This window comes from Pimephales promelas, chromosome 15, assembly GCF_988280905.1.
Source record: "Pimephales promelas chromosome 15, fPimPro1.hap1.1, whole genome shotgun sequence".
NCBI classification, from domain to species: Eukaryota; Metazoa; Chordata; class Actinopteri; order Cypriniformes; family Leuciscidae; genus Pimephales; species Pimephales promelas.
The window spans coordinates 27,219,106-27,236,652 of record NC_142783.1 but is presented as its reverse complement, the minus strand read 5'-3'; the positions used below and the strand labels follow the sequence as shown (position 1 = coordinate 27,236,652).

The 17,547-nt window shown below is 38.4% G+C and overlaps 1 protein-coding gene across 3 annotated transcripts; it reads right to left on the bottom strand.

Annotated features, from left to right (window-relative positions):
• Positions 1 to 751: 751 nt before the first annotated feature.
• rin3 (Ras and Rab interactor 3) lies at positions 752 to 16,792 on the bottom strand. Of its 3 annotated transcripts, none has more exons than XM_039674707.2 (10): positions 16,290 to 16,792; positions 13,083 to 13,736; positions 11,480 to 11,594; positions 10,598 to 10,670; positions 10,393 to 10,484; positions 8,093 to 9,502; positions 6,946 to 7,254; positions 3,136 to 3,267; positions 2,032 to 2,195; positions 752 to 1,946 (listed from the first exon to the last, which is right to left on the bottom strand). In XM_039674707.2, exons 2-10 carry the CDS (start codon positions 13,680 to 13,682, stop codon positions 1,620 to 1,622), a joined length of 3,222 nt encoding a protein of 1,073 aa, XP_039530641.2. In that variant the 5' UTR covers positions 13,683 to 13,736; positions 16,290 to 16,792; the 3' UTR covers positions 752 to 1,619. The 3 variants fall into 3 exon arrangements, with proteins under 3 accessions (XP_039530641.2, XP_088976586.1, XP_088976585.1); XM_089120460.1 differs by lacking the exon at positions 16,290 to 16,792 and adding an exon at positions 15,132 to 15,162; XM_089120459.1 differs by lacking the exon at positions 16,290 to 16,792 and adding an exon at positions 15,005 to 15,129.
• Between the last annotated feature and the right edge of the window lie 755 nt (positions 16,793 to 17,547).

The window sequence follows — 17,547 nt, the reverse complement described above, 5'->3', positions numbered from 1 at the left end:
ATCTGGCAGAGAAGAACAGCATGACATCACACATTTGCATCATACACCTCTGCAATCATCTCATGTGAATAACAGTCAGCATCAATGTCCCATTTTTACTCTGCCGCATTCCTCCATCATTGATATGTGATAAACATAGCTGAGCTCATCAGCCTCCAGAGAGGATCCACCACTCAGAATTCCAATGTTTGATAAAACTGCAAATATCCTTCCCACATGTCAGCCTGGAGCTAAATCTTTGGTGCCGTCCTAAATATGACAGGTATTCATACACCCCCTCCTATTTTTGTTCATGCACAAACAAGAATATTGCTATTGTTAAATCTCTCATACTAACTAATATAAGGGTTTCCTTTAAAAAAAAAACTGTCTGTGAGCACTGGGGAGTATTGTTTTGGATCACATTTAATTTTTCAGGGGAGCAACTTGATGAGTTACTCAGTTGTGACATCCTTTAAATTCACAGATTCAGCTCCATAATCTGATTTGACTTTGTAAAATAGTTGAAAACCATGTACTTGTTACCGCACAATGCATGGGGCACATAAATGGAAATTGATATTAAAGATTGTGTTTATAATATTGTTGTTGCTTAGCTCTCTGTGTTGTGTTTCTATGAAACAGCCTCTCATAGCATATTGCTAATTTATATATCCAGATCATATTATATACAGTGCAGATGAGGAGAAATGAGAGGAAAGTGTTTTATCTAAAGGGGAACCCTAAAGTTGCTCTTAACACACACTGTAAATAATGTAAAAAGTGTTTATTATCAGTATACATTTTTAATATAACAAACACCAATCTGGTTTGACAAGTGTCGTGATCATTGAAACACTCACATAATGCGTGATACATATGCATTCATGCTGCTTAGATCAATTTGCCACAAAGTCAGAGCTTATGTCTAAACTATTGTATATGTTGTGATATATAAAATGCAGCAACAATGAACCAAATATGAAGAAAATATAACAGAATGAAAGCAAATCTGTATGGCAAATTACTGAGTACATAAAAGCAATGCAGGTGCATAAACAATTCAAGGTCTGTAAAGAGACATTGCTTTAAGAAACTAGTATAAATGAAGAAATCAGCACCGAAACCGGGTATGAATCACAATTTGCTGAGCCCTGAGATGTGAAAGGATTTGCGTTGTTGGAAAGTTTAAAGGTTCATTTATAAATCATGAAACTTTCAAGGACTGTATAACGCTTGGGAAAATCAGATCTGCTGAAGTAAAGGCTAACAAAGGTGGAGGATGAATCTGTTGTGTGTGCGCTGCTATTCTGGAGTCTCAGAAAATGAATGTTTTTTTTGATGCAAGCTCTTCATGTGAGGCTCACCGTGCTCCTTTAGGAGAAAAAGAGATCTCTTCCTGTACCTGTACCTTTCCAGCAAGCGTTTTAAAGCAAATGCCACTCCTCTTTAAGCCAGTCTTTGAACTCATGTAATTTCCCTCGGCAAATAGCACATTCTGCCTTGTGGTTAGGCATTGTAATTTCAGCTTACATTCTTTTGTATTTAAAGTTGTCCATTCAAGCAGCTGAAACCCTCTGCTAAAGACCCGCACCTATTACTGACGCATCATGCGCACACATGCACACAAACGCATTAGCTCATATCAAACTCTCTTCTGGTGCTGGCGTAGCTGGCGCCTGGTCCGCAGACTCTTGTTCTGGCCAGCGACCGTGGCGGTAGACGAAGTAATAATCTATGCGTGGCTCACTGTGGTGCAAGGTGGATTTGATTGTGAGAGGAAACTCTTCAGGAGCCAAATGCTTGAAATGGCCCTCAACCAGCACGCTTAGGCAATAGGACTCAGGATCCAATACCTCAAACTTGTCCGCACACTGATTGCACAGGTCCTGAGCGGTAGTGTTGGGACGCAATCCCAGGGTCTTGGTGTTGGAGCCAGCCTCCAGAAAGGACACGTTAATAAAGTCCTGACAGAAAAGAAATTTAATAAAAATCAATCCTCACATTGACTGACCCAATGGTTTTCCTTTGCCATTTTGGTTGACATTATACCTGTATAGAGGAGCGTGACGCTCTGGCTTTGTTTAGGGTGCGGCGGCGCTCCCAACGATGAATGGAGTCTTGGATCTCCAAACTTAACTGTCTGGTTACAGCTTGTTTATCATAATTTTTGATGTGCTCCAGAGCTCCATAAGTGGTGGTGAGATAATATGAACCTAGAAGAATATAGATATATAATGGTTAAATAGCACTAAGTTTGACGTGCTAGGCTGACTTCAGTGTCACTTTGTTTGTGACCAAGACAAATGATAAAAAAAAATTTGTAAAATATGTTATTTATTGGTCTTCAACTATATGGAAATCTTCACTCCAAGAGGTTGATTTATATTGAAGCCAACAAATTTGCTACATTTCAAATGCATTTTATTTGTACACTGTAAAAAAAAAAAAATTCATGATTTGTAATCACAACATTATTTCTTTTGTCAAATCAACTTAGATAATTTATGTAGTTCAGATAACATAATATTTTGAGTTTCTGGTGAATAAATTAATCTCCTTCATTGTATTAACTCAATTTTTCCATTTCAATGAACTTAAAATTTGAAGGCAACCAGGTTACTTTTTTTTTAAGTTAAACCAACAATATTTTCTATAGTGAAGATTTTATCGTTTTACTGTCAGTTTGTGAGTATATATTACATTGTAGAAGCTAAGCAAAAAAGTGAACAAATATGTGTAAAGAAAGAAAAAATAAAGATAAATATCACCTGTGAATAAAATATTTGTTTAATTTAGTATTTCTAATCAAGCTGAGAGTCAAATTAGGAAAAAAACTGTGAAATATTGTTTCATATTTTTGCATTTATTACTCATTAAATGCTATCGGTCACATTTTCCTCAGCAAACTAAATAATCTACCTCTCCAAAAAATGCTTAAAATGTCAATTCCACCACAGACACATTTAACACATTTAAACTCAATGCACTTAAGATGTAGTGAAAAAGTTTTTGATTTTCAAAAAGAAGATATAATTCATAATTCAAAAAAAGATTTTTAAAAAGGCATAATTCGTCTTTGAAGTATGCAATCAATCCATTATGCACATGATCACATCCACGGGTTTTGTAACTTCACTGTGTGTGTGTCCTCACCCTCTCCGAGCTGCAAAGCCGGATCCATAAGCTCCATCATATACTCTACATCCAGAAGCAGAGCACTGATGTTACAGCGAGCCAAGACGTACATCAGCACAGGCAGGAAGTCATCAGCCCCATGAGCCTTTCCTGCAACATAACAATCAGGAAATAATCAAAATATAGTCATTAATAAAATATAAAAACGTTTAAATCATTCATATCACATTAATAACACAACAAGCTTATTTCTCGATATGTCTTATAATTCAATCTCACAATACTGTATGTGGCAATCCGTTGCTTTGAGAATGTGGATAATGTGCTCCCTCATTGTTTAGGGGCAGATCAATGTGCTGGTTGGCAAATTGGGGACACTTTCTCATTCCTGAACGCATTCATCGCAACACTACACAGATTCCTGTTTAGTCATTTGTGCTCCCTGTATATTATTTGTACAGAACAAGAAATATATGCAGGGAAGAAATGCATCCTTGACTGCATCTGGAGTGCCGGAATACACTACAATCCACAATGAGAGAGCTGTGCGGTAGAGTCACAAGACTGACATTATTCTCTATGAGCAATAGGGCCAAATCAGTTGAAATCTTCAGGCTTTTAATGCTTAAATTGTGACATTTGACAATGAATTGACAAAAGAAATGTAAAAACTGGTTTGTACTGTAACTGCATACACTGGCTGTTGTCCATTACTTATATATCAATAAACTGACATCGGTCTAATATGTGAATATGAAAGATGAAGTCTGTATTCTATACCCGTCACTTTGAGTCTGTTTTGGCGCTAGCGTTATCACTGGTGCAGTGAAGTAGACTGTAAATAAAATAGCAGTCAATTTGTTGGCCAAACTGGAAGGCTACAGTAATTCACCCTGGGTTCCCTCGGGATTGTTTTAAATAGGTTTCAGAGTAGTGGTTGTCGGATTTGAGTAAAATAAAGTCTGTGGTTTACATTTGCTGAAGTGATTTTCTTGTCTTGGACACAGAACCTGATTTCACCAAGTGCAACATGTTCTTGGATCAACATCTTTGCTAGTTCTTGAACAATTCAAATCAACCAATCAGATTTAAGGGACAATTTTACAGTTTATGTCAAGTTTAGGTGCTTACATCAGTGTTATACACCAATAATTTCCCCCTGATTTTAGGGATAACTTATGGGTAGGGATATGGTTATGATTCAATTTTCAGAGAGGAATGGTTCCAGATCAACAAAATATGTTTAACTAACTTGCCAAAATCAGGACGTGCACTTTAGACACAATCAAACACAATCCTTAAGGTTGTTGTCCATATTTAGTAACTTGTCAGCAATGTTTCCAATCACTCAATTGTTTCAAAATGCAAATAGGTCAACATTAAAATCAAGCAATATTAACAACAGACATTATTTTGCTCAGAAATGAAACCCAATATTCTTAAAACATTAAAAAGTTCCCAAATACTGATCAGTTTGCATTACCTGTTCAGATTCTTAAATGTTTTTATTTATGATAATATAAGCACACAACAATGTAACTTGACTGCAGCACATTCATCTTTCAAAGAATGATTCATTGTGAGTTCATCTTCCAATCTTCATTTCAAAACAGTGCTTTGCAATTAAATGAAGTAGCAATGCGATTTCAAAACAAAATTGCAATGCAATGTGTTGAATTTTAATCTATGCAAGTAAATTGTCTCATTAGATGTAAATTGTATTACTTCAGTATTACATTCCCACTGGAAACCCAGTCCTTTTATTATGGATCTAAAAATAGCACCTGCAGTGTGATACAATAAGGTTAATTTAAGATACTGAACTCAACAAAATGAGAGTAATAGAAACTGCAGAACAAAAGGTCCAACTTTTTTCTAACTTAGTAGGGTTAAACAGTTAAGACAATAAACCAATTGGAATTATCTGTAGTTCGATTAATTTGACTTGAATTAAGTTTAATTAGTAGATTAATGAAACAACGCGAAATGTCATTGTTGTAAAATTGTGCCTGAGCAAAAGATGTTGTTTTGGACATCAGAAAAGGGTTGTTGATGCCTCTGAGACTAGAAACTGTTGCCAAACCATTGCTTAAGATTGTGGTTTGGAAGTAATAGAGGAAATGGATCTCATTTGTGACTGTTCTTCGAGATGGATAATTCTTTGAATAACACGTGAATAATAGCTCAGGATCAGCAAGCAAAGCTCATCTGGGCTAATCTCAGTGCTCATGAATACCTATTAAAGAAAGCACTGAAACAAGAATGGTGTGTATGAAAGGATAAAAAGATCAGTGGTTCTCAACTGGTGTGTTGCAATCCAAAGATGAGTCGTGACTGTTCTGATAGCAAGGAGAAAAATAGAAATGATCAAATGCAACCGCAAAATTGTGAGTTGTTAGGATACTAAAATAAATAGGCTTATACATTAGTAAAATAGAGAATACGTGATATTATTTTTGCACAAATTCAGCTGTCACTTGATAGAAGCAGACAGTTTAGACAAATGCCACGGGTTGCATGACACGCCTTCATGTTTGAAAGCCATGAACAGAACTAAGCAAGGTAAAACATGACCAAGACTACATTAATTATGGCTTCATTGGAAACAAGGTCATGTGCCGACATTGTGTTTTGTGCTAGGAATTATTGGCTGCTGAAAACTATTAAAATTACATTTTTATTTAAATTTAACTTTAATAAGAGTTCATGATACTATTACACTCTAAAAAATGCAGGGTTATTTCAACCCAAAGTTGGGTCAAATATGGACGAACCCAAATGTTGGGTTAAAAAAATGTACAGTTGAAAGTGAAAATTGAAGTTGGGTTAAAATAAAAAATTAAATTTAACCCAACATTTGGGTTTGTCCATATTTTTTGGGTTAAAACAACCCAGCACTGTTTAGAGTAAACTGTACATATCAATTGTTGAATATTGTTTGCCTTTTTTATCTTTCACTTTTATTTGGCCATTGGATCATGAAGCACAACCAAATGAAAACCTTTTCAGCCTATATAACTCAAGCCTAGTTGAAATTCACATAGTAATATAGCATGGCAAACTGTAACACCATCACTTACAGTATAGTAATAGCGCTTTGTTTACAGAACTTAAAAAAGAGGGGGTGGTCTTTAAGAACAGGTCAGTGGTTTATCTAAAGTCTTACTTTTAGTTGTTCTGCATGTAGATGCAGAATAATACAAACAGACAAGAACTTTGCGCATTAAAATAAATATTATGCATGTCAAGCCCTCTCTTATGCAGCTGTAGCATTTCCTTATTTGGAGGCTCTAATGACAGCTTTGATATAATCTAGAGTCTAGACTAAATTTGGGGTGAGGAGGAAAAGGTGGAGTTTGAGCTGTAGAGAAACATTGGTGACGTTATTTCCATCTGATTTCTCTGTTCAGAGGTTGTGCTCTTTCCTCCATATATATTTTCTAGAATTGATGAGTAATGATCTGAGCTGGCTTTCCCCAAAAGGGTTTACATACAACACTTTTGGGAAATGCAATCCTGACAGGTGATAATAATATAATATAATATAATATAATATAATATAATATAATATAATATAATATAATATAATATAATATAATATAATATAATATAATATAATATAATATAATATAGAAAAAAGAATAGATATGAAATATTAACTAAAAGAGATCTCTAAGGGTGTATCTGAACTCTAGAGGATGTTAGAAGGTAGATAATATATTATTATCATTATCGACATGGTATATGTTTATAAACATGAATGCCAGGCATAATATAAGTGTAGGATCAACTATATCTCTAATTCACAACATGTCATATCAAACCCACCTGGAGAGCCCACAGACATAGATTCGTAGATCATTTTGCAGGTCTTGAGGAGCAGGTCGATCTTCTTCTGAGGTGAATATTCTTGGTGTAGGTTACTGAGCTTTGTTTGAATTTTCTCCATGGTGGCATTTTCAGGAACACTTGTAGTGATCCCCAGGTCTGTGGTGGTGGTCCCCTGAACCACCTGCTGGTTCTCTTTTAATTTCTTCAGATTTCCTGCACGGGAGTGGATATCCTTCAGCCCATTATACACAGCCTCCCGCAAGGGTTTCAAGACACTTTTGCATAAGGCCGCTTCAATAATGATCTCTGAAGAGGGGGGAAACAGATACACACAAAAACGCATAAGGAAAATGCCATACCATCTCCCAAATAAGCTTTATTCATTCATATATTCTTTATACATTATTTAAATGCATCTGACTTTGCATGCATCATAGAAATCTAGGAGGATATGGCTTCAAATGTTATATGACTATATCACTCTTCATAAGACATTAATACATTTTTAATACTCTGGTGCTACAGAGAAGGAAAAGCAGCAAACATATAGTGCGTCTCATTTTCCTCACATGAAAGTATGTAACTTTCATAGTAGTGCACCCACAATCGCTAGTTAGAAACTTGATTTGATGCTGCTTTAAAAATGCAAGAAGATTCCTGGGCTTTCTCTCTGAGCAGTGAATCGATAATAAAAGTTACTGTGGTTTACGGTGGACTTTTTATTTTATGGACTGAGGAGGACAATAGAGAAAGCTCATTCTTTATAGACGGTCTATTAAGTTAGACTAGAGGTTGGTGGCACAATCTTCTGGTGCTTTGCTCAGATCATCTATGCTTGAAATGTAATTACATCAACAATACGAAAAGACAGTAGATCTGTTTGCACATTTTGCTAATTTTGGGATGATAACATGCTGAATGGAATACAGCAAGATGTGAATAAAACTTCCAAAATGTGCCTACAAACAAGTATATTTTTTTGCTTTTGAATAATTGTTCATCACAGAAGTGTTCATAAATTCAATTTGCTTGGATGGAAACATGCTGACATCAAGCTAAACATCTGAAAATCTTCACTAATATTGTTTAGAAACTAAAAAAAAGCAGAAGTTCTGACAGTAAATATAATGCAGAGGTCAATTACCCAGTTTCTCCTCCGAGTATGCGATTGCTTCCTGTAGATTTTGCAGCTCTGCACTCTGGATCAAGTAGCTTTTCAGTTGGGTTATCATCTGCCGGATCTCTTGGAGCATCTCCGTGCTGGAGGTGTGTTTCCGCATGGTGTCCAAAGTGAAAGCTCGATAATCCTTAACAAGGTTCCCAAAGTACGTGTTTCCATCCCGGGACATTTCGACAATGCGTTTCTGACACTTGCGGTCCGCATTCATGAAGCCTGTGAGGACATTGGAGAGGTTCGCCATGGACACCATTGATAGTCGTTGCTTGGCACGGTCTAGCATAATTGTTGATGTCCTCTTCATCCCAGCACCTATTGCCACAGTATCTGCCTCCTCCTCCGTGCTACTGGTTGAGTAAGAGTCATGGTCTGCTGGAGCTCCCCCTTCAGGAGAGTATAGAGAAACATCTGAGACTTTGGGAAGACCGGCGTTGATGCAGAGCGAATGGCGGACGGGATTGGGGCTGCTGGAGATCAAAGGAACAATGGAAGTGTGCTCTTGGGGAGTTGGCGTGAGTGAGTTTCCAAAGCTTTGGGAGACTTGTCCCGTCAGATTCTGAGACTGTCTTTTCTTCCTGGGAGGTGCCACTGGAGCAGTGGGCCGCTTCGGTTTAGGTGCTACCTCTCGACTCACCATTGGAGCTCCATTAGTTACCTTAGACTCTTCCTCTGGCACCTCCTCAAGCTGCTGAGTAGCTGGATCCATAGGCTTGTCTCTTTCTTCTACACTGTCATCTAGGCAAATGAGAGATGCTACAGGGACTTGGGGGATATCATCCTTTGCTTCTGTGGGGTAAACTTCCTTCTGCGTTGGTTCCTCTGAAGCTTGCTTTTCAGATAACCTCCGTCGGATAGGAATTGGAGGAACTCGATGTGAAGCTGTATTAGAAAGTTGCTTTCCTTCTCTGCCCTGAGCTGGTTGTACGACAGCTGACTTGTCACACTCAGTGTTTGAGGCAGGAGTTCCCTGTCTCTCTTGTTCTCGGTCTACACTCTCACAGTCATTTCCTTCCCCTTTTTGAACTGAAGGGGGAGGAGTCCTGAGAACTGGCTTAAACTCCCCTTTTGAAGGCTTGACTAATGCATAGTTTAGAGAGCCCTCAGGTGCACTGGGCGGACGGGGGCGTAGGGGTGGCGGCCTTTTGAATTTGGGAGGAGCCTGGACTGGTGTGTTGAGACTCTGGGTCCTCAGAACAGGGGTAGAGGAGGTGGGCATCACGCTGTTGTTGCATTCCTCAATGAAAATTGGGTTGACGTACCAAAGCCGGTCACTGCCAATGGAAAGCTGGATTTCACAGGAACTGCTTTCCGAAGCACCACAGCTACCGGCAACGTTTTCCACTTCCTCGTGATTATTCAGAGCTGAGTTCCAGAACTCTGTGTTAGTATGAGAAATATGAATGTTAGCATTATTTAACTTTTACAAGACAATTTCCACAATTTCCTATTTACACGTATTTCCCATGAACTGACACCATTGTTTTATAATTGAGATTCATATCGCTTTAGGGTGCGATGACAAAAGGTAAAAAATAAAGTGCAAATGCACACTACCAAATAGATTTACTAACACTAACTACCATTAAGCGATTCAGCCATTAGCTTGTACAGTAATCATTGTCATAGAAATTTTGTATAGTTGAGGATTAAAAAGCTGCACTGTTTTTTTTTCCTAATTTAAAAAAAAAAACATCTCAAATGAGAATATGAGTCATATCAGTACCCTAATAAAAGCTGTTTTATATACATTGTGAAGGGGGCAAGTGACAAGTTCATATGACAGGCCAAATATGATTTACGTTCTGTACCTCCCCTGTTCTTAGACACTTTACATTCTTCGCATAATTAATCATGGCTGACTGCTAATAGACCATAGATTTTTACAATAGCACCTGCAGTCCCACATAAAATATATGTGCAGAAGTTCTGCATATTTCTCCAGAATTCAAACACATCCCACACATACTCCCCCCTTGCACATTCATTTTGAAATATTCTCTGGGACGGCGTGGGGTACGTATACATGCACACAATGAGACACTCAGTCAACAGCAGCATTTTCATGGTATTGCAACTACTCTCTGTTTTGCCCAGCCCTCTCGTCTAGGGCAACATGTGAGTCAGGGCAGCTTTGTTTAAAACATTTCACTATATTTACCACAGATTTACTCTGAAATCAGCACAGAAAGTACAAGTTTGCAGACAAAAAATAGCTGAGTGCAACTTATAAACTAAAATAGAGAAGATAAACTATTGTTATGTCTTACCTGAACCTAGAGAAGAGATAACCTCCATGTCCTCATATTTAGCTACCTTTTGAATTACCTGAGGCAACTTCAGAGGAAAAGGGAGGATGTCCCTGAGTAAAAAAAGATAAATGAAAAGTCTATTTTAGACATTTTTAAAGAACATTTTGAAAAAAGTTAAAACAAGTAAAATTGACATTTGTGGATTTTTTTTTGTTCATCTTACCGGCTAACACAGTAGAAAGCAACGAGTTTAAAAATGTTCTCAAACACCAGCACAGACCCTTCAAGGTACAACACTGCAGTGAATGAAATAAACAGACATGTTAATGTTAGGCACGTATCTGGTCGCCGATGTTAGTAATACTTCGATTTAGTGGTGGCACTAGTTCTTTGTTCTTGTGAATTATTGCCTACTGATGTAGAAACACTAAAATAGAACTTAACTCACTGTGTAATATCTGTAAGAGTGGGAAGTGGGATAATAACGAATGATGATGTGTAAATAAACATGTCCTGACCGCCCCACGAGTACAGAGTTTTATTTCAGCCCAAAAAAGAGAAGATGAAAACAATAGACTTTTCAGCTTTGTAACCACTGGAGAAATAAGACTGCTTTGTAAAAATATGAAAATGACCACACATATGCACTAAAGCACAGACACACACACACACACACACCAGGAAATGAAGCTATAAGAGGCCAGTGCAGGACATCCTGTAGCTACTACTGCAATGCAGAGCTGGGAACAGGAAACCTGTGGCCCGCAACCCCTACTGTCAAACACCGTCGATACCCTTAATGATCTGTTTATATCTCTGTACGCACTCAAACATCTATGCAAATGTTTTCAGGTATATACCCACGTTAGTTTGTGTGTGGGACTTTAGGGTCTGTATGCAAATGTATTTGTGTGTGGGTTTGCCTATGGCATAAAGGCATTCTGAGCTCAAAACTAAATCAAATATGGACAAACCCAACCATTGGTTTTGTCCATTTTGACCTAAACATAGGTTGAAACAACCCAGCATTTTAGAATGAAGTTGAAAGAACATTTTGATAGTCATTTCTCAATGCAAAAAAAAAAAAAAAAAAAAAAAAACTCACAAGACTTTTCTTCCTTTATAGACAGTTCCTTGACATGGGGCTCCCCCAGCTGGTCAGGAAGACGTACTGCCAGTACCATCGTTTGTTGACTTGAATCCCTCCTGACTAAAAAGATCTGCAAAATCAAAACCAATGATACAATCAGTTCGGTAGTAGAGTAGAGCTTGTAAGGATCACACAACGAATTTTTTTGCATTTAAAACCCCAAGACACAGTGCAGGGGAATAGTAAAACTGTACAGTAGGCTACGAAACGCAGGGGTATGGAGATCACTTTTATGAGAAAAGGTCTATGGCAAAGAAAGAAAAAAAAAACATAAATTGATAAAAGATAGTGCCGAACAGCAGGACAGGACGCTATTGTTTCTAAAAATAAAAACTTTATATAAACTGAATTAAAAAAATAATAATAATAAAAAAATACTTAAAGGTACTCTATGGAGTTTTTAGCGGCCTCTAGCGGTGATGTTTCAGAATGCAACAAGAGCGCTCGTGCTCGTGTGCGTGCTATATCTCAAGAGTGAGCATTCACTACAGGACTACTCCGGAGTCGATCAGATTCACGTTTTGCCTGACGAGCTTCAGCAGATCAAACTTTTGTTTTTTTATATTTTTGTGGAGTTTGTGTTGTGAGACGTTTTGGGGAGTTATCAGACTCCGTGTCGTCAGCTGAAGTGCCGTTGGTCGCATGTTGAAATCAATCAACGGGGTTACTGTGTCCATTCTTTTACTTATAGGCTCGCATAGGCTGTAGGATAGAGACTATGGATAGAGAGGCTTGGGAGCGCGCATGCACGTCACATCCGAAGGATTTCGCAGGGAATCCGACCCGGAGACCTCACATATAAATATGAATATTGGCCTTCAGAGGTAATAGCAAAACCCGAAAAGTGGATCATTGCAATTTGTGATTACAACCCCTTTAAACACAGGCAATAAAAAAGGATTAATTTTATAAAAAAAAAAGTTCCATATAGAACATTTAAAGCTGCTTTTTCCTCTTTGTCGCCATCTCTGTTCAAAATCTGCAATTGCAGTCATTCGCGGAATTATCAACTTTACGTGAGTTGTAGTTTGACACCCTCGACACACTCCAAGATGACTGGCGCACCGACATGTCGTGGTTGAATATGGCGTACATATGGTAATTACGGTAATTATTCGGAACTGTAAAAAGCCCTCATGTGCTTGTAGAACTTGTAATTACAACGCCTAAATTGTTATGGGTTTCCATGGCAATACTATCAACACTTAAATTAATCTGGAGCGTTCACGTGGTACAAGTAGGAGCTCTCAGAAAATTCCCTGCTGTAGGCCACTTACAAGCTCTACGAGGACGTGCTTTTTACGAGTAAAAAATCTTGTAATTACGGTAATTATGACATGGCGTGCAGCATGATTGTTTGAATTTGTTTGTATGTGATGCAACATTTTAAAAACAAGGTGTTCTCTTGTAAGATACTGTAAAAGCAGCCAGATGCAGCACAACAGTCAAACACTAAAGGTATTTGAAAAAGATATTTGCCTTATAGGTATTTAAAATAAATAAAGTGCAGTTGAACAAAACATCTATGCGAATCATCTGTGTTTTTTTTTTTTCTCACCCCAGGAAACTCCTTGCTCAGTATATGCATGGCTCTGTCCTGCTTCATTCCCAGTTGAAGCCACACTGGACACGTCTTAATCAGTTTCTCCAGGATGCTGATACTAGGAGGAACAGGTTTATTGGACTTGCTCACTGGAGATGTGGGGACTGATGGTTTTGGGACTACAGGTGGAGGTGGTCTGGGTTGAGGTGGAGATGAGGGCCTAGTGACAGGAGGTGGAGGTGGTCTAGGCATGGCTGAGGAGCAGCTCTTAGGAAGAGCAGAGGAAAGTTGTGCTGGGAGGGGTGGCTTTGAGGCCTGGGGAGACATGGGTTTGTGGGGAGGAGGTAAGGATGGTTTGGAGTTAAGCTGAGGTGAGGAAGGTTGTACACATGAAATTGGGTGTGAAGAATGGAGCGGAAGGGAGGTGGTGTCAGTGGAAGGGTTGTCAGATATATCAACCAAAGGGAAGGCTGAAGAAGTTAAGGAAGAAGAAAGAGGACTAGGAGGAAGAGGAGTGGTTTGCGAATGGAAAGAGGCCTGAATAGGTGAAGATATGGGTGGGGAAGAGGGTTTGGAGAGGCTTGGGGGTGCTGTGGAAGGGCCAGGAGAAAGCATACTGCAGGACACACAGAACTTTGAGAAGAATCTGATGAATGCTTTTAGATCACCCTGACGAAACAAGAAAGATCATACAAAAATCTCAGTATAACAAAACTGCAACAAACTCGAGAACAATATAACCAATGTATCATACAGTAGAAGGAAAAACATACGTCTTTTTAAAATTTTTGTAAAACATGAGGTCAGAATGTCATATGATCGTAATAAATGTGCCAACATCACTAAGTTGTGCAATTGGGAATGTGTCAGCATTTTCATGCGAGGATGAAATAAGCCTTGTGCATCATAGCAGCCGTTTTGTTCTCTGTTCTCTCAGCTAAGCTGCTGCTGTCTCCCGTTCTTCCTGTTTCTTGGCTACCAGGATGTTCCCTCATCCAGTTCCTGCAAAAATCTCTCCTTTGGCATTGCTGTACTGTAATATCATAAATGGCATATGCTTCGGGGGAAATTTATAGCTTGTTTGTAACTGAATATTTTGTTTGTATCAATATTTGTTGCTTGCAAACTGAACATGAGAATTTACTAAACACTGCTGTATTTGTCAGGAAGTAGTTGATTTCTTTAGCCTTTGGTAACACTTTCTTTTACAGTGTCCTTGTTACACGTTACATGGAGTTACTGTAGTAATAACTATAAATTTTGGATAATTACATCCAACTAAACCTAAAGCAAACCCGATTCCTAACCCTAACCCTATAGTAACTAAATTTAGATAACCATTGTTATTCAGTACAAATGTATTATTACACTGTAACACAGACACCTTCAAATCAAGAGTATAGCCAACACTATCTCACAACCAATTCGTACGAATTCGACGCATGATTAAAAAGTGTCTAATTCGTACGACCTCACTCGTACTAATTCGTACGATTTGTCTAAACCCACGTGATGGTTAGGTTTAGGGGTGGGGTAAGGGGTAGGTCATTCGTACGAATTCATACGAATTGGCCAATTCGTAAAATATGTACTATTTAGCAAAATCGTATTAATTCGTACGAGTGAGGTCGTATGAATTGTTACGAATTAGCCACTTTTTAATCATTCGTCGAATTCGTACGACTTGGTTGGTGTAGCCTAACCTGGACTTTACATCACTTCCCAATAATCGCAAAAAACATTAAAGGACAACTCCGGCGCAAAATGAACCTTTAGTCTAATTACACATTGTTACCTAGTCAACCGTTATCTGAGATTTGTTTTCATGATTGCCGAATGTAAATAGTTTTATCTCTAAAAACAGTTTAGCCTATAACGCTAGTATAATGCTAGTATAGGGCATAGAGTAATGACAAATAAAAATCGCTTGTTATTACCCCTAAAAAGGCTCAAAATAGCCCCATACCAACACGACAGCATATTAAGGGTCCCTACATTCAAAACGAAGCTTTGAGAACTTTGTCAGTGTCCATACAGTTTAATAAGCAGATATTTTATACACACAGTAAATTTCGCGAATACAGGAAGAAGCCATCTTGGAAAAATAGTCTCTACCAGTCGTTCTACGAACGCCGATCCAAGTGCGCTGGTGAGATGTGAATAAGGTGATAAAGTGAGCGCGAACAGTAGGCTACGTGTACATATTGAAGACAAATAAACGGTTTGTGTTTGTGTTTCTTCTGGAAACAACGGACCATATGAGATTCTGCACAGTTCAGCGCACTTGGATCGGCGCTCGTAGATCGACTGGTAGAGACTATTTTTCAAAGATGGCTTCTTCCTGTATTCGCGAAGTTGACTGTGTGTATAAAATATCTTCTTATTAAACTGTATGGACACTGACAAAGTTCTCAATGCTTCGGTTTGAATGTAGGGACCCTTGTTATGCTGTCGTGTTGGTATGGGGCTATTTTGAGCCTTGTTGGTGGTAATAACAAGCGATTTTTATTTGTCATTATTCTATGCCCTATATACTAGCATTATACTAGTGTTATAGGCTAAACTGTTTTTAGAGATAAAACTATTTACATTCGGCAATCATGAAAACAAATCTCAGATAACGGTTGACTAGGTAGCAATGTGTAATTAGACCAAAGGTTCATTTTGCGCCGGAGTTGTCCTTTAAAAAGGTAATCCATTAAATAAAACAAGAACCCAATTTCACAAGACACTGGGTTTAGAGACAAAACCCAAGACATAGAGACGAGCAACAAGGGTGTTTGTGCAATTCCTCAACATTTACCTGGCTGAAATTCACACATGTTGTTGGCAGTCTATATTTTATATTAGTGTCCCTTTAAAACACTTCAGATATGTAAAAGCATTACATATTACAAATCTGGGCCTGGGAGACATATCCACGTCACTCCCACATATTCAGGATAGTGACCTTTCAAAATGGGGTTTTCTTAAGCTTTTACATTTGAACCAATGATTATTCACAATAGATGAAGTGTTTGGACATTCACAAATATTGATTCATCTTTTAAATAAGTATAAAAGTGAAGACTTCCAGTTGTTCCAGCTTTCCAATGAGCATAATTTCAGGACTTAACAAATACCTTTTCTGCTCAGTGGGAGCAAACAATAAAAAATGCTAAGACAGCTGTGGTGTATGTATATACTGAGTGAGTGGATGTTTGTGGATCTGGCAGTACTTACTCTCAGGATGCTCTGTGTTCTTAGTCCCAACAGCTGTTTTCATCATTCAGTCTTAAAACTCAACATTCTTCCTTTGGCGTCACAGATAATTCCTCACAGAATGAGCAAATATGCAGTTAAAGCTGTCCTCCATACTCTTGCTTAGCTCTTTCGCTCTTTTTCTCTTTGGTGCGTTTTCCGAATTATGTATTCCTTTTGAGAACGAGGGTGGCCGCAAGAATTAAAATGCAGAAAAAAAACTAAAAGAAGAAACAGAAAAATGCACGTCCCCTTTTCTCTTTTTCTTTCTAAACTTCCTGTCAGCAATGTAGTCAGGAAGGGGCTGTCCAGGGTGGTCAGCCAACCCCTTTCCACCCCCCCACAGTCTCACACACACAGTTGAGCTAAATAAACCTCAAACATTAACTTTGCTTCTCCTCGTCTCTGTCTCGCTTTCATGGTGAACGCAGCATAAACAATGTCTGCAGATGCGTTAACCCAAGAAACAGAGCTGTGAGGAGTGAATTTCCCTCCCTCCTCCCCCATAGTCTGAAAGTGTCTGAAGTTAAACAACTCCAGATGCCCAGGGACCCCAAAAGAAGTTCCATAAGGTCTGCAGTCCAACATATGGTTAGTTTTACCATTGGGAGCGAATGGCATCCCATCCACCCCACCCTCCTCGATGCTCCTTATCGTTGGATCCATAACATTTGCAAAGAGCGTCCTCAAAGCAAATTGATGGAGAACATCTACACTGCACCACCTGTTCAAGGGCCATCAGGAGGGGGGACATATTTGTGATGCTGCCAAGTATAAAGCACTTTTAAACGATTCGTTTTCCACTTGCATTAGCAGGCAGTTGACTGTAATCTCAAAAGCTCTGAAAACTTTAAAGAGTGTGAAGCATTTGCAGGTTAATGCATCAAGATCGTACTATGAAAATATAAGTTCTGACCAGCAAATTGTTTATGTTTTGCATGACAAATCAATTTGTATAATCATTTAGGTCTGTTTGTAAGAGGTTCACAAGGGTACCGTGAACCCTTGAGCTTGCAAGCAGATGCTTCCTGTTAGTGAGGTGTGACTTCCACAAGTGAGTGAGCTCAAAGAAGAAAAGACACTATCGTCCCTGACCCAAACAACCTAAGTGTCAGGTTTGTGGATGAGATCTCCATCGCACTCTCTGTTGCGAAATATCTGTGTGACTGTGGTAACTGAGTGATCTTCACTTGATAACTATTTTTAGAGTTGTTATTCAAGACTCATAATGAGTTGTGAA